The 18,025-nt window shown below is 38.5% G+C and overlaps 1 protein-coding gene across 16 annotated transcripts in view; it reads left to right on the top strand.

Annotated features, from left to right (window-relative positions):
• UNC80 (unc-80 homolog, NALCN channel complex subunit) overlaps positions 1–14,533 on the top strand; it is a 228,264-nt gene extending 213,731 nt beyond the window's left edge. For 14 of the 16 annotated variants that reach the window (XM_082691601.1, XM_082691598.1, XM_082691597.1 and 11 more), the window contains 6 exons: positions 267–405; positions 2,946–3,002; positions 10,230–10,311; positions 11,219–11,330; positions 11,915–12,114; positions 12,932–14,533. In XM_082691601.1, coding sequence (XP_082547727.1) covers positions 267–405; positions 2,946–3,002; positions 10,230–10,311; positions 11,219–11,330; positions 11,915–12,114; positions 12,932–13,198 — 857 coding nt within the window. In that variant the 3' untranslated portion in view covers positions 13,199–14,533. The remainder of the gene's footprint in view (positions 1–266; positions 406–2,945; positions 3,003–10,229; positions 10,312–11,218; positions 11,331–11,914; positions 12,115–12,931) is intronic. The other 2 variants (XM_082691588.1, XM_082691594.1) reach the window with 1 other exon arrangement.
• The last annotated feature ends 3,492 nt before the right edge of the window (positions 14,534–18,025 follow it).

Below are 18,025 nucleotides of genomic sequence, written 5' to 3'. Positions count from 1 at the left end.
TTTCTTGTAAAAATGGACAAGATGTTTACATGTATTTCATGAAGGCTGTTGGAGGGTGGGAGATGTGTGGACGTGAAAAGTTGTTTGTCCCTTTGTGCAGATTAAAAACTCAGACCTGTGGGAGTCTTACATTATGATAACTTAGCTTTAGAGAGTACCCTAAGGTAGAAATCCAAGCCAAGGATGGAACCCAAGTACAAACTCTGTTTGGGTCTTCTGATTGAGGTCGTAGTTTTATAACGCTGCATTCCTTTGTCCCCTATCAGATGACTCTGTAAGCATGCCCAGTGTGGTAAGTGAACAAGAAGCTTACCTCCTGAGTGCCATTGGAAGGAGGCGGTTCTCCAGCCACGTCTCTAGCATGTCTGCACCTCAGGCTGAGGTGGGCATGTTACCCAGCCAAAGGTAAGGAGCCATGGATATCTTATTCTCTGCATTTGGGGACAAAGGTAGAATTCCGAAAATTCCCTTTTTTTTTTTTTTTTTTTTGGCCTAAAAAGGCCAAAAGAGAAGCTGATGCTCGTGTTTTTCTGTAGACCATTCAACAAAGGACTTTTCAATGCAGGCAACAGTTTGCAGAGAGTTTTCTAAGCCAGGTCCCAGTTTCTGATCCAAGCACTGTTTCAACTTAAAAACTCTCTAGAAGTCTTTTCTTCTGGTTGTCAAGTGACATTTTCATATTTCACCTATATCATTAGCTAAGCTAATAATGAGTACCTGGCGAGTGTGTAGGACTAGCTTGATATATGTGGTGAAGTTTAGAGTTTTGGTAGGTCACAAATATTTAGTTGGAAGTAGTGATGCTTAACCAACCCAAAAAGGACCTATGCCACTATGTGTGACCTTGGGCAGGTCATTTAACAGGGGCCAACAGTGCTCTTCTCTGTGAAAGAAGGAGGTCAGCTAAAGTGATCTTTACAGTACATTCTCTCTAGTTCCATGATTCCGTGACTAAACACTGTAAGACATTTTCTTTATGTGTTCTCTGACCTATAAGAACATACATAAAATTTCCAAGATATATAGATATAGATATGTCTCAAATATAGAAAATGATCTGATGTAAGAGTCAAAACATTGTGTTTTTCAGAGCCAATGATATTTTCACTTCAGAAACTGAATTCTTTCAAAGAGTTGGCCTTATGTGTTTTTGGCTAGCTTATTTTATTTTTAATATCTACAGATTCAATGTGGTATACTTCATACATGGAAAATAATAAAAATCATAGCCCAGCTTTTGTGCAGATAAAATAACTTTTGTGCAGATAAAATAAGTTTTGTGCAGAAATAATTATCCTATGCCCAAATCCTTTAGCAAATAGTTCATGAACTTTACCAATGAAATAAAATTTGTGAAATAAAGTCTAACTTTGGAGAATATTAAAAACTAGGGGAAAATGATTTAAAAAATGATAAAATGATAAAAAAAATTACTTAAAAAATAAGTAAATTTCATACTTGTAAGAAAGCAATATTTTATGTACTATTTGGTTAATACAAAAATTAACAATGGATAAGGGTTACTATCATTGTTAGAGATTGTTTTACCTACCTTTTGGTAATTTACCTTTAAAAAAGAGGCCTTTTAAATAAAATGCATGAACAAAACTAGAGCTAAACTATAAAATATCCCAAAAAAAGGATATAAAGTCATACAAGCAGTTAGTTTTGGTAACTATCAATTCATTTTTAATTGCTAGCATGTGCAAGCTTCTATCAAGGATAAAATAAAAGTGTCTAGCAATTCATGTAAAAGTTTTATTTAAATTAAGGAATTGTAGGAATTTAGCATAGAGGGTTTTTGGCGATTTACCTTAAACTAAGCAGACCATCCATTCCCTTTGTACATACTCATTGAGAGGTTAAATTGTTTCAAGGGAGAAAGTTTATTCTCTTGTGGATATGCTGGAAATACAGAAAAATCATATAGTTAAGCCTTTTGGTTTGATTATATTTTGGAAGGCTAGTGAAGGTAGTAATGTCTATGTGCATTAGGGAAAGGGACCCTCTGTCTGGACACAGAAACCATTTCTATAGTGTACAATTAGGTAAACAATTGGTGGGGTAGGCACTCCATCTTTCTAAATAGTTTCATTCCTTTCAATTTAATAAGTATTTATTGAGTGCCTTGTGGGTGCTTGCTTAGCCTGATGCTAGGTAGTGAAGTAGAGAGAGAAATTATGACACAATTTCTGTTCACAAATCCCCAAATCAGCTGCATCCAAAGAACTCAGTAAACTATTTAATTATTCTCTCACCAACCTGACAGGTTTCTTCTTTTGGCATTCAATTCAGTCCCTAGACGGTGGAGTAAGGAGGTAAATGAGAGTTCCAGGTGACTCTTCTAGGGTTATCTTCCTCCCATTGGCTGTTGACTTGCACTTTCATCGCAAAATTAGCAAGGGAAGTTGAGCTCTTTCTTTGCTTTTCTTAATGGCATCAGTTCCAAGAGTTTGGTTGTGGCAATTCATGGTAAGTGGCTTCTGTGTGATAATGTCACAACACATGAGAAAGAAGCAGCGTCCTGGTCGATGAAGAATCACGTACATAATAAGACAAGTGGAAAGTAATAACCACTCAGCCAAATGGTCACCAAAGGAACGATAGTCTCATCTTCTATGGACTCATTCCACAATGCATTTCAGAGCTCATGTGTCCCTTTGGAGCTCATTTTTAAGTCCTAACTCTTGACCAATGAACAGATCACTCCTCTGAGAGTCGCACCCACCCAAAGTCCCTCCTCCCCCATTGCCTCGAGTCCTATGTCTTGACAAACCCAGCACAAGGTGAAATGGTTACCTGTCTCCTTTTCCTTCTTGTTCTGTTAAATTTATTTATTTATTTTTGGCTCTTGGAAGCAGAAAATTGCATGCCTTTTTTTCTTTTTCTTTTATTTGTTTGCATTTTCTTTCCCTAAATGCTTCATCTCCCTACCCCTCCTGCAGTGAACCTAATGTCCTCGATGACTCCCAGGGCCTGGCCGCCGAGGGCAGCCTCTCTAGGTACAGTGTCAACGCTACCTGTCTATTGGTGTCTGTGCTGGGAAACTAGCTGTTCCCTGTCTCCTCCGTCTCTCTGTCTCTCTGTCTCCTCTCGCCCCTTCCCACCCCCGCCCCCGTCTTGATACCTATTTCCATTTCTTGCCCTTTGTTGCTCATGAACACAAGAGCCTGGAAGTCAAAGGTGTAGCCTCCTTCATTTTCAGTTTCAGAGCTCAATCACAAATGGCTAAAAAGCTTATTTAAAAAAAAAAAATCCGTGGAGTTCTTTTAAGGGCTTGTCCCATGGATGTCTAAAAAGTTTGATATGCTAAATGTTAATTTCATCCCATCGAATCATTCCCTCCCACACTGATATCCCTTAAGAATTGTTTTTCAGAAGTCTTTTAATACAACTCCCCATCATCAAGAAGCCCCTTATTAAATCCAGACAGGTCTTTTAGTTCATAGCATGGATGGTAAGAAAACAAACAATGCTGCTATAATAAGAGATGTGATGTCGATAAAATTTCTATAATTCCCTCTCTTTGATGCATGCCATGTGGCAAGCTATTATAGTAGCTTGTTCGAACAACACTGATAAAAAGAACGTCTGTCCCAGCACAAAGATGACTCCAAAACTTGCCATGAAATGTCAGACACGGACATTTCTTGGTAAGTAAGAGAAGTCTTATGATGCAGACAATAAGATATCTTGACTATTGGTTTAAGGAGTCAGAAAGGGGGACTGCACCTTTAACACTCAGATAAACCACGTCAAACATTCCTAATCTTGTGCTGTTGATTCACACCTCTCAACTAATCCTCATTAGGGGTGATGCTTCTTGTTCATTCTAACAATGCCTTAGTTCCATCTCAAGAGAAAACATTCCCTTCCAGGTCTGCGTTACATAGTGAGTACAATACGTTTATTGCTTTATCACAAAGATGAGGAAATGTTGAGAGGCTGTTCCTGTGACAGGATATTCTTCGTTTTCTTTTTGTTTTCTTTGCATCTTGTTCAGATTTCACATTTTCTTTGGCAAATGAAAATGGGAAATTTAGTCCATCATCAGGTGTATCATTTTTTTTTTTTTTACTAGACTCATAATTCACAGCATTCATTTGTGTTTGCGAGCCCTTGCCTTGACAGATCAGTCTCTTACTGTTGGTAAATGTGGACGTGCTGCAGAGTGCAGACTCAAGTCCATTATCAAGAGCTGTGGGGGTGTGGATGTACAACACAGTCCTCAAGATGGTTTTCCTTCATTGCTCACAGTGGTTGAAGAGATTGGAACTGAGTCTAGCACCAGGACCACTACTTTCAAAGAATGCATTTGTTTGATGCTTAAAATTACATGTGAGATAGATGAACCTCGCTTAGAAGAGAACTATAGTGTCCCTCCGAGTGTGGAAAAGATTAAGCCCTTTGTTGACTTCCATTTGGCCAACTTTGTCCCAGGGCTTTTCTAATTAGGCCAAATTCTACTCTTACTAAGTAAAAATACTGCTCCGGGTTTGGTGACAGAAGGCAGGAATTTGAGTTGACTTTTATAAACTTTCTAAAGGATTTGGACCTCTCTGGCAGGTTCAGGGTTCAAATTGCTGAACTTGACAGTATCAGAACCAGTCTGCCCTGGATCCTGCACCAGTGGGAATAAACCCAACATTCTTGCTACATAAGACTGCTTCAGTGCCAAAACTATAGCTTTTATCTACAACTGAGTTAGTCAGTCATGTCAGGACTTCGGAGACTGTTTTAGACCAACTGTTGTTGATCCGTTGTTCCTATAACTGGCAAGTTTTAGTTCTGGGTGTTACCTGCCCACACTCGGTGGTGGTCATTAAGGAAAGAGAGGACGAGGTGTTCACTTGGATTCTAAATAATTCTGTTAATGCAGAAGCATCCCATCAGCCAGTAGCACATCCACCTTTGCCAGACCTTGCAAATTGTATTTCTTGAACTCCATCATGTCACCAAGTTCTCTTTGGAGGAGAGGAACTTTTGGTATTTACTAAGAGGTCGGTTTATAAAATAGGATATGCACTTATTTATATTTGGTTTCCAGACATTCTTATATTTGGCATGAAACTTCTTTATGTTGCAGACTCTTCAGATGCTACAGAAACAGTGGGGATCAACCATGGCAGTTATATTGAGCACGTATCTGAACACTCAGGACCTAAAATACACCCAAAGTAGTCCTAAGGAAAATCTGGCTCCAAACCTTAAAGATAACCAGGAAGCAGGGTCCTGAGTGGCTCAGTTGGTTAAATGTCCGACTCTTGATCTCAGCTCAGGTCTTCAGCTCAGGGTTGTGAGTTGGAGCCCAGCGTTGGGATCCATGCTGGTTGTGGAGCCTACTTACAGAAAAAAAAAAAAAAAAAGAATACCAGGAATCATGCCCAAAGGAAAGTAATACACCCTGCTTCTCTCCTAACTCCCACATTTTGGCAAATGTTCTGGAGATTTGCTTTTGAAAGAGCATTTATTTTAGGTGAAAGGGAAAAGTTGGCCTGAGGGACAAATGAGGAAGAGACCAGAATAACTAGGGTGACCCGATGAATAGGTAGAAACCAATAAAAATTATGTAGACCTTTTGAAAATTTCTTTCAGGATTTTTTTTTAACCTGTACTATCTGGTTTCTTTTAAATATTTATCATAAGAGGTATCAGCCTCCTAGAAGCACCATTCTGTGGAGCAAAGGTTCTTTCTTTTGGAAATTAACACATTAAAAAAGAGTATCCCATCCTCTTCTGTTGAGATTATTACTCTTAGAGGCATATAAACTCACTGCAGATGTTCCGTCCCTGTTCCTGCCCCCAGCTACACACACTGTCCATCGTGTTTTCTCCAGAAGAATTAGACATACAGAAGTTACTCAAGCACTTGGCCTGGATGTTTATACTTGAAAATCATATTTTGTTCGAACACGTTAGAATACTTTGAAAGACAGGAATTGACAATCAACTCTTATATATATTTTTTTTAAAAGAGATCATAATGTTATTTGATTTTGTAAGGGTAGTTTTAATCCCAGTGAAAAATAAGAATGTGGCTCCAGTTTGAACAAGACTATGTAGCCTGGGTGAGACAAAATAAAAATAACCTATTTAGTAGAACCCATATCATGATCATACACGTTTCCAAAGTATGAAAACTTGGCAAGTCCATTCCAAGGACTTAGAAAAATATTTAAACCTTTCTCGTGTAACTGAGAATGACCGGCTAAGAAAATATGTGTTGTGATACACAGATATGTCCTTGCCAATGCTGCCTCAGCTCTTACTGGCTATCTGAGATCCAGATGATCCTCCCTTTTTATTCTGATTCTAGCCATTAATCTCTAAATTCTGTGGCATTTAAAATGCATTTTCTCGATGTTGTTGAGGGGGGCGGTCAGAACAGACTCCCCCAGAATCTGCCATTTTGGCATGTGGATTATTTTGAGGCAAAAGCACTTGAGACCTTGTGGCATCGAGAGAAATTTCTGTCCTTCTCTTATCCATACAGCAGACTCTATGTTGAGGGACTTTCCCAGAATAAGGGTTATTAAACGAGATCAACTTTATCTGAGTGGACCCATCCGTATGGTAGGTAGGGCAAACATCAAATTACCAAACACCAGCTCTTCTTGTCACCCTGCAAAGTGCCTTCCTTTCTTCTGAAATCCCTACCCCAAGCCCTTCTCCTTAGTTCGGAATGACATGGAGATGTCATTTTGCCTGACTGTCTTTGGAATGTCCATGTCTATGTGGATTCTCCATACTTAAACCTATGAAATTTGATTTTCTCCTGTTATTCTGTCTCATGTTAATTTGATTCTTGGTCCAGCTAGAAGGACTTCTGAGGGGACAGGAATCGTTACTCTGCGACATTGTGGAGGCCAAGTAAATTTTAAACGATGATCTTTTATGGGGAAAGGGAAAAGTCGAATTTTGTCTTCTGTTTATTTCCCTGTTCTCTACAAATGGTTTATGGCTCCTTTGGTGCTGGCTTTATGCATTCCCATCATAAGACAGTCACTCAGGGTAAATGGCTATGCTTTGTGTCTTGTATTCCACCTCTATATTTCTCTAACCATATTGAAATTGAACCTAAAGGCACAGGTAGAGGTAATGAAAATATGAATTCATTTTCCATGTGCTAGTCTTACCTAGTGCATCCACTTAAATTTTTTATTTATGAAATATATCTATGTCTCAATCTACACACTTTTGTAACTTTAGATGAATAATATGAATTATTATTACATTTTTATTACATTACTGAATGCTTATCCACTTATCCAGTATTTTAAAAGTACCATTAGGTATATATCTATTTAGGCGATGCATACATATTTCTACACTACACTCCAGGCCCTCAGGCTGAAACAGAGAAAAAGAGGTAATTTGTGCCGAAAATTGTTCTCCTAACATGGTCTGAACCTCGCTAGCTTATTACTTCCTTGCATTTTGGGTAAGGTGTTTTTGTTTTTCGTAGACAGTTGAGTCAAGTTCTGACAAGCCCTAAATGCATGTCCTTCCCTAAAATCTGGATCATTGTATGGTTTGCCATAGTGATGTTTTTCAGTGACTCCAAAATACAAAGGATAATTTTAGCTTCAATTGAGAATGTTTTATTTCCTTTTCTCTTTATCGTTTTAAGCAATTATTAACTGTGGAAAATCGACCATTTCTCATTCTCAAGATCAACACTTTCAAGAAAGCAGTTTACTTTAGAGAGGCACTTAAGGCAAACACCTTGGTCTTCTCCTGGTTGGTTTTAGTACTGTATATTCTTATGGTCACAAATCATAAATCCTACAGATGACTAAAATAGTACATGACTTGGAGAGAATTTGAAACTAAATTGAAACTACTTTTTATATGCAATTTGATATAGACCTGAGAGAAAGTAATGTGTTCTGCAAGAATTACTTCCATTTTGAACTTTTCTGGCTGTTTTATTAATGTGCCCTAACTGCACATAGTTCAGCTGGACTTTGATGTCCCCAGTACATCTCTTTTGGGGAGAATATAATGTATTAGCAGGGATATGCTATTTCCAGGGACATGTTCTGTAATTTCATCTTTGATACGTGCATTCCACTGATGAAATGCTCTATCATTTATATATTGAACAGCTAATTACTGAAGCTGTAAACTTGATTCATTTCTTAGATATAAGCCTCTCTATCCATAGAGAAAATTTTGATGCTTATGATCCTCTCTCAAAATAACCATCATGAAACTCCCATTATGCTTTGACATGTAACACTCCCCCAGTAACGTGTATTTGTTTTCTTGCACCATTTTTTCCTCACAACTCCGGATTACTGAATTAAAAACAAGACAAGTGGACTGCCTCAATTTCATTTTCTCAGCCCAATTATTTTCAAAACATTTTATAACCCACTTCCTTTTAGCGTTCTAGAAGCAATAAACTCATTACAAATAGCTAACGTCAAACAAAGAAGCATGCTATATACATCCCTTTTCATGCTCCAACCATTTTACATCAACTAACTTCTTTTCTCGACCTTAATGGGAGGTAGGTGGTAAGTATTAACCTCCCTTTACGGCCAAGGGAACTGAGGTAACATGTAGATGTCAACGAAGAAATCATCCCAAAGAAAGCTTTGCTTGGTGTTTGGGAGAAACTTGTTTCTACTCTTGTGCATATGGTGATTGAATACTCTTTTGAACTTAAAGCACATGTTAAAATATATAATTAATAAGGAGATGTCACTTCAAACATGCCAGCAACTTAGTCTGGATTGCTTATCAGAATTTATTGCATTGTTCCTTTGAATAATTTTCCATCTTCATAGGAAGGTCACATATGTATAAAAATAATGTATATTGATCTTTTGAACTTGATATTAACTAGAACAAGAAAGTTTAAAAAGCATCTGTTTTGGGGACTCTTTATGGAATTCTGTACTGTGTATCCCAAATGGTATAATTATGATATAATGACATCCTTATTTCATAAAAACTTTGATATACTCCATTTGGGAATCTTTGATTTTCATCTAGTAGATATATGAGTAAGACTTTTAAAACAAATGACAAATATGACTGTCACCCACGTGATGGTTAACCAGTTGTTAACATAACAGGGAAAACATCTGATTGTCTATCCTGCCACCAATTTCTTTCTCTACAACTACAATTAGATATTTTAGATAGCTCTTTTTTTTTTTTTTAATGGAAATGAATGAATAGAGTCTTTTTTTTTCCTGGACCGTTGCTGACTCTGCATTCCTCTGTGGAATATTTTACTCTAAAGACAATTTGTAGATGACTCTCCTTTTGCAAAGGCAAAACAGAAATTAATTGCCCATTAACCAAATAAGCACATCCATTGGGTTACAGTGTTCTCTGGGGCACAAAACATTTCTTCTCTCCACCGCCGTTCCCGTTATAAATGCCTATTATGCATGCATGCAGAATGAAAACGGATCATGCGCCCACGAGAGTATTTTCAGCCTCACCCAACACTGAAGTAGCCACCACGGTCAGGAATCATTTTTGCATATAAAATACATGCATACACAGTAAATTTGGGGGGAGCAGCTTTTTGTTTTTTATAAATTGCACAATGTGTTTGAGTGCAGCTACTCGATTGATAAGTTTCTGAATTCTTCTGATAGCTTGATTATTTTGCCGGCCTTCTAAATCTAAAATCTTTTCCTAAAAACATTTAATTGTCTACCCATGTGACTATTCACTTACTCAGTAGTCACAGAGACTTCAGGCTGCAAACATGTGTTGAATGTGCCCCTTCACCCAAATGGATTCTGTGTCTGATGTGTTTGATATCTGTCCATCTTATTTTCATTTAAATTGAAATTTTAACCAAGGTGTTCCCATTCATGTGATAGAGTTGTTTGTGTTTGTTTGTCACCACCTTTTCCCTTCCCCCTTGGAAAAAAAAAAATTGAGATTAGAATGTGACATCTTTAACCTTTTGGTGGCTTCCAAACCAGGGGTGTGATCGAACCAATGTTTTGTTGGATGATAGACATGGCATCAGTGACTAAAAACAAAATCTCAATTTTGGCAGCTTGGGGCTACGAGGCCTCGTCCTCCCTCCCAAACCCTTGAAATCTTTCATCCCAGGGATACTCTCCCAAACTTCCTTCAAAGATAATGGTATCTTTGAAGTGACTGTTTCATAGAAGTGGTTTTGGCTAACACCCACCCGAGGATGGTCGTCTGTACCCTCTCTGCAGTCCACTAACACTGTTGATGCTTGACAGGGTGGCAAGTGTCCAGAGTGAACCTGGCCAACAGAACCTCCTCATTCAGCAGCCGTTGGGGAGGAAGAGGGGCCTGAGGCAGGTAAGCAGACCCAGAAAGGGCAGGAGAGTCATCCTATGAAAAGGAAGCTCTAGTTAATTTGTAATGCCCACGTACATGAAGACCGTATTTTGCCTTCTCCCTGCCTGAAATAAGCAGTACAGAGCAACTTTAAAACGTAAGTACTTGGGCAAGCGGAGAGATTGGCTTCTATTTTAGTTTTGAGTCTTCTTACTGCTAAAGCTGATTCCTTAGTTGCATAAGCAGGCCTATAATTCTCTTTGTCCCAGGTCCAGAAACTTTCTTTCCCAACCAAACATTCTGAGCAAGGAAGATTTGTTAGGAAGTTGATGTAAGGCCTGTTTCTCTATAGAGGCATAGACCCAGTAGACCGTTCTTCTTCATTTCAAGATTAATGATTCAGGTTAAAATCAAAATCAAAGTAAAGATCATCTTTGCAGATTTCCTCAGATGGGGTCCCTCTATTTCTACATACAAATTTCAATGAGACTTTGTACAGTCGCTTCAATGGGAGCTCCCCAACATTTGCATACCAGACACTTTCTCAGCATCTGAAATTTTTTCAACAACCTCCCCTTGAGAGTTATCATGCGGTTAGCTACAACTTTTAGATGAGCAAAAGCTGATCGATAAGCAATACTTATTAATTTTGTATCCTGAAATTATCACATTGACTATTTTAAATTATGTTAATTAATGGATACCTAAAGGACTAATAATTGGGAGATAGAATTGGTTAAAGGGAATGCCAGATTCAAATACTCAGTGTTCCACATACAGAAAGAAGTTTATTTTATCAGCTACGAATACAGGTATCCACGGAAACCCTTAAAGGAAAGAATACACCAGAGTCAGAATTCTCTGAACACAGCTTTCTCTCAGGCAGTTAGTGCCCTCTTGCCAGCTTTATTCTGCCTATTCTCTTTAGCTAAGACGTCCTCTACTGTCACGTCAGAAGACACAGACTGAACCCAAAAACCGCCACGGGGCTCGGCTGTCAACCACTCGCAGGAGTATTCAACCTAAAACGAAGCCATCTGGTGAGGCCTCCTGTGTCCCTTCTGACTATATCATTGACTCTGTGTCATGGAACTCAGTCAGGAAGGTCTGCAGACCCGGAGCTCATGCTCGGCATTAGGGAAGAAGTTTCCCAGGCCACTTTAGTGCCTTTCCTGCTTTTCACCTTTCTATCGCAGCCCCGTAAGTCTAGGGAAATGGAAGAGTCCAGTGTAAACCACGAATGCTATGACATTTGATTCTACCAGGTTGTGTTTTCTTTACCCAAGTCAGGAACCGAGTTTGCTATATGTCTTACTGAAGACAAAGAAACGAATGATAGGAACTTTTAAGTCTTGTTGGTGGCTGTTATGAGTGACGACCAAGTTCACCTAATGCTTGATGGAAATCTTGTTTAAGCCATTTATGTAAAACTGATTTTTTCTACCCAAATTCTACTCTTTGTAAGAAGGTGAAATCAAAACATATACATAGTAGTCAAATATGCTCTTCTTTATTAATAAGCCAGCAGTGTCTTTACAAAGAAAAGCCAGGTTAAAGCTAATTATTAAGCCCTGGACAATATATATATTTTTTCCCTATTTACTGCTTTACTTCTGACCTACAGCGGACCAGAAACGTTCTGTGACCTTCATTGAGGCTCAGCCGGAGCCAGCTGCCACCCTTCCAGAAACACTTCCCGCCACAGGCCAGCCACAAGGCTGCAGTCCAGCCCCATCTAAGAAGCCAGAAGGAATGGGCAAACCAGTCCTCACATCTTCCCCTGCCATTGTAGTTGCTGATCTTCACAGCCTGTCTCCCAGGCAGGTGAGGGCTCTAAAGACACAGGCAAGGCTTGCCCCCTGCATACAGTGTGCCTAGGAACAACGTGGATATGCAAATTTATCCCATATAGTGGAAGTCTGGGTCTATAACCTTTTGTTACCCAAACGGACAACAGTCCTGTTGTCATGAACAAGAGCATGCATATGGTCAGGAATATATCTACTTAAGAAGTAATAAGAGAAATCTTGGGATTCTTTGTTATGAAAAACCCAAAAGAAAATATTTTGCAACTAAAATAACCATTGAAAACCATGATATGACACCTGTTGAAAGATATTTCAATATAAAAGGAAAATATATTTCCCCTTTGGAACCTTGTAAATAGCTGTCTCTATCCTATGAAATGAGAGGAATCCTCTATTCCAATCTTTTTCCTCATCTTTTTGATATTATTCTTGTTGTTTTGATTTTTTTTTCTTCTTCCAATTTTTATAAACAAATTCCCATAGGCCCCATGTCCTTCCCAGTGGCACTCAAAGAAAGCTAAGGGGCAATATTACTATACACGTTCGTAGAGTGTTTAATGGTTAGCAAGCCTTGTAACATCATCATCTCCTCTTATCCTCACAGTCTTCAAGGTAAGCAGGGCAAAAAGATACAGTCATGCTAAAGCTTAGGAAACAGGCTTGCAAGGTGGAAGGGGGTCCATATGGCTAAAGGATTCGTATAAGCTTGCATATGCCGAAGCTAGAGCTGGGACTGGCCGTGTGCATCCTTGCCCAGCTTCAGGTAGACAATGACATTTTTGATCCTCTTCCCTCCCACTTATCCTGCCTTTCTATGATCCTTTTGATGACAGAGTGAGCCCCTCCCCGCCGAAGAAGGAGAAAAGAAAGAGGACGCAGAAGTACAAGGTGCTCCAGCCCACGGCCCCCTCTCTGAGCAACTCTCAGACCCTGATGAATTCACAGGCCTTGAGACATCCATCCTCCTACAGCACGGAGACACCGTCCTCCACATTAGCGAGGAACACGGCATGGAGAACCCCCTGCTGTCCAGCCAGTTCACGCTTACGCCCACCGAGCTGGGGGAGACTGACGGAGACCTAGATGAGTCTCATGTTTAATTGCAGATCTTGTTAAGAGTGGCAGGAGGGCATACAAGATGTAGGAGGGATCGCTTTGCTAAAAGGTGAACACTTTCGCTTGGAAAAGATGAAAACACAGCACTTTACATCCAACGGGTGACACAAATCTCAGTAGATTTTGCTGCTAATGCGCACGTTTCATAAGCATCTTTAAAAAAATCAATGGCTAAGATAATTTGGTTGTGTGAAGACCATAAAAACCAGGGAAGACTAAGAGGAAAGAGCCATTTCACTGCACAATGTTTATGATTCAAGAAGCCTTGAGCAGTTAAAAATATATACTATTATGGAGCTGCTTACTTAGGAATCTTAACAAATAATATGTTCTAAAGAGAATGCAATTTTTGAGATTACTCACATTATACATCTCATGCAAATGTTTATTTTTATAGTTTCAAAAGTGTTAAATCAGGTGGCTGTATGAATAGCAATTTACATAAAAATGATCAATAAGGAAAATATTAGTTTGAGAAGACTAATAAATAAGCCTGCAGCCATTTTTGCTTTGATCAACAATACAGCCATTTACAAGAAGGAAAAAAAATACTATTTTTAAAGCTGTGGATTTTTCAATATTTATTTTTCAACCACCATTTACATTGCATGTTGTAAATCAAAATGCTAATGCCCTAAGATCATTCCATTTCACAACCACATTAGACAGAAAATATTCTGAAAAAGAATCAGACATAATTTTGAATTAAGAACCTAAACAGCCAATACTATGATGAAAACTAAATGTAAATATAATAGCTAGAAAGAGATGGTATTCCTACTTCTAGCCACGACCACATTAATGCCAAGATTAGGAGATATTGGAAAACATGATTCAGTATCCTGTGCCTGCCCTTGAGGGCATATTTTCAGATATTAAGATTATTGTTAGAGTTGGTTCAATAAAATAACTTCTTCTCAATGTTAACAATTTTCCTATGATCCTTTAGACATCTACGTTTATGAGGAAAAATTATAAAGTGAGCAATCTCTTCATAGACAGTCAGCTTGTGTATTTTATGTCAAGAAAAGCATAAAACTTAGAAGGCTCATGAGGCCTTATCTAGAGTGTTACTAATCCTGTAGTAGGGCTTGGCATCATAGAGTTCAAAACCGAATTTCAAAATTTTAACAGTTTACATTAGAAAACTGTTACATAACTACTAAACTTATAAAAATCCATATATGTACCTAAATTGTTGTGGGGTATGTATGCACGTGTGTGTGTGTGTGTGTGTGCGTGCGCGCGTGTGTGTATGCCCACGTGCATTTTTCTAGTACTCCAATTAAAGTTACAGCTTTTGATTACATTGCAATGAATTGAAAACACATTCTGTATGCTTCAACTTCAACTATGTTGACTATGAAAAGTATGTTTATAAAGAGAGAAGACCTGCTGAAGTCACCCAAATCACAAAGGAAAGTTATTTTTTCTGTCAGAATTGCTTATTAAATAGGTATTGCTTAGGTTGTGATTTATACTTTCAAATAGAATTTGGGGGTTTGGTCCCATTTACTGAGAGAATGAAAGATATCTGTGCGTTAAAGATAACGGACAAAATGAAAAATTTCAAATCTAAAGCTTGAGAAAATAGAGGTGGTGTATGGCCTCCTTTAATGTTTTACACAATTTTCAGAATATTTACTTAATGCTGAATTAGTTTTCAAGTGCAGAAATATACATATAAAGTGGTTTTATGATTCTTTCTAAGCTGATGTATTTTGCCTGTTAAAAATTATGCTGCTCAATTAGTGTTAGAGGCCTTATGTTTGGTAATTACGAGTGTCTGGGCTATATGAGTCTCTATATATGTGTGCACTTTGTTCCAGTTTTTTGATTCTTGATCCAAATTCTCCACGTATAATTGTATCAAATATTTAAAAAGTAAAGGGGTCAAGGAAGATTGTTGAATATCTGAGAATTCTAAATAACTTTATGTGTACTTAGAAAGTACTGGGCTGTTTTGAACATAATGATACTGGCCTGTCTGCCTTTCAGCCTGACTCCTCCACTCTAGTGTTATGGAAGTCTGTTGGAAACATTTTTAATAAGCTAAGTTGTTGCACCTTGCAAAAAAAGCCTCCACTCTGAGAAACAGGGCCTTATAGAGTGGGAATGTTTTCATACTGGGACTACTGAGGTTTTGCAGATGTGTGCATCTGTTCCCTTTAAGGTGCCCTTAAATGTGTTGAATGTAATGTGTTGAATGTTTATGTGTAATTGATAAAGTATTTATATGTATGTGCATAAGATTGTCTCAAGATGTATTCTCAGGAGTACTGTTACCTGGACTTTGAAAGAATAACTATTAAAAAAAAAAAACAGTTGGGGAAGATCAGAAAAAAATTCAAGATAACAATTTTTTGTAATGAAAATATTATTGAGTATATGACTAAAAATTATTGTATATGATAAATACAGATTGGTCATACTCGATTATTTCTTAAGTTTTGATGCTTAATGATATTTATCTTGTTTAAATGAAAATCAACACAGGTACCTACCACCCATGTATAAAAAATTGGACTGAACCAAGAGGTTGCTTCTTCTGAAATTATCTTTTGAGAGACCTCAGAATAAATATGTATCACCCATTATAGTGGGTATAGATTTATACTACTTGGATTCAATTAAAGCAGTTCAAATCCTGGATACAGCATTTTCTATAACAAAACATTTTACTTTCATTTTTCAGTATTTGCTGCTTTTTATAATTCTATTAGATAAGTTATTTGATTTTTTCCAAAAAGGAAACAGTTATTGAGTGCATTGGGACAAGTCACTGAGAACCACAGTATCAAAAGGCATAATTGGGCATGACAATAGTGAAGGTAAAAATATATATATATATGGTGTTTGGCTGTCTGGTTAGGGCCTGTTGTACAGGCTGGTACTAACTGGCTTGCTCTTTCAGGCCTGCAAGAGAACATTAGGCAGGGTGACATCTCCTCCTTTCTTTAGTATCTGTCCCTTTAGTCAGTGAAGAACATTCTTCACTCTTCTGCCTAGCTCTAAGCCCATCTAAGATGAGACGAGGGTATTTAAAGGGACCAACAGGGAAAAAGGGTGATAAATGGAATTATAGTCCAAAAGGCAAACTAAATACCCTTCCTCAAGTTATACAGGATACTTTATGAAGTCTCTGGAATTTGCTGCTATCACACCGAGTTATGCTGTTGCCCTATGACCTCACACTTCCAATTCCATGGCCTTGTCTTGGCAGTGAGCAGAAAGTCCCACTTCCTCATTACTTTAGTGGGTCTAAACTGCAGCATTTCAGAAACAAAGTCTGGTTTGACACTCAGGACAATAAAAACAAGGGCAGAATGTATTTGGAAAAGCTTATGACAAATTTGCTTCTATTATTTCAGGATCGTTTAGCATTACAGATCAATGTACCTCCATATTTTTCAATAGCCACTGTGACTGCAGGATGCAAATCCTTTATTAGCCATTTTATAGGTAAAAACGAAAGAGTGATTACACAGCCAACTTCCCTCAGATGACTTTGAAGTCTGTTATGAATACTGAATGACCAAAGAGCATGGAAAAAAATGCATATGAATAAATACTGAAACGTTTATGAAAGATATTTATGAAAGATATTAAGACCTCTGTGTTTGAATATGCACATATAATAAAATAAAGCTAAAAACATTCAAGATGCCTAATTAAGTTTCATTTCTCATTTCTTGACATAGGGAATAGGTTAGCTCATTCAGAAAAGTGTTCAGTTGGCGTGGGTGTGCCTTGTTGTCTCTTTTTAACCCCCACAGTCTGGCTCCAAGTCACCTTTCACTTAGACACTCTCCACTTCTTCCCTCCAGCTCCAGTGGAGTTCCATTTTACTCAAGCTTTCCACCAATATCCTCCCAAATAAAGCAGGATGGGCCACTTGGGAAAATGGGTACCCAGCTTGATTTCTCTGCTCAGATTGTGACATACTGGAATAACTGGTAGATTTCCTGGGAGGAACATGAACGAACTGGTTGCCCTCTGAATGTGGCCAGAACCACCATGGAAGCTAGTTACCATCAGCTGCCTTTTGTATAGAGTAGAAGTGCCCATTCCCTACAATCTAAGCTATGCTCTTGCTAAATCTCCCCCTACCCCCCAAGTGGTTTAATTTCGTCTGGTCCTGACACAATGACCCTAGACACATTTATCAGAGAAACAGACACACTAACCCTCTTCCAGATTGTGTCTGGATAGTAAATAAATGTATTACAATTTGTCACCGAATTACTGAGAGGGAAAAACTAGGTAAGGATGAGGGCTGGAAGCCCAGAAGAATAGTAGTAATAACCAACACATTTTGTACTGAGCCCGATATCACAAGCTGGCTGCCTAACCTGGATTCACTTATCTAACCCTTGTAACAACCCTAAAGACTGGGAGGATCCGAACAGATGAGAATTAGGAGGCAGGGGGGAGTGACTGCCAGGTTACCTAGTTAGCACTTGGAAGGGAGAGGACTCTGCCCTAAATCTGACTCCTTCCCCTCTTCAGAGGAGTTCAAGGGGACGGAGATGAGAAGAAAGGATTTTATTTATTAGAGACCATGAGCCAGGAGCGAGAGAGCACAACCCTGTGGGGGATGGGGAGGCCCAGGGAGAAGCAGACCTCTGGCTGAGCTCAAACTCTGGGCTGGAACATGGGATCAGGACCTTAGCAAGGCAGATGCTTAACCTACTGAGCCACCCAGGCACCCCTTTGTTGTGGTGTTTTTTTTGTTTTGTTTTGTTTTTTTTTAAGATTTTATCCATTTGACAGAGATCACAAGTAGGAAGAGAGGAAGAGAGGGAGAGAGA

Source organism: Mustela nivalis, assembly GCF_964662115.1.
Source record: "Mustela nivalis genome assembly, chromosome: 11".
In the NCBI taxonomy this organism is placed as follows: Eukaryota; Metazoa; Chordata; class Mammalia; order Carnivora; family Mustelidae; genus Mustela; species Mustela nivalis.
The sequence above is the reverse complement of the archived record's forward strand: the minus strand, read 5'-3'. Positions and strand labels throughout refer to the sequence as shown.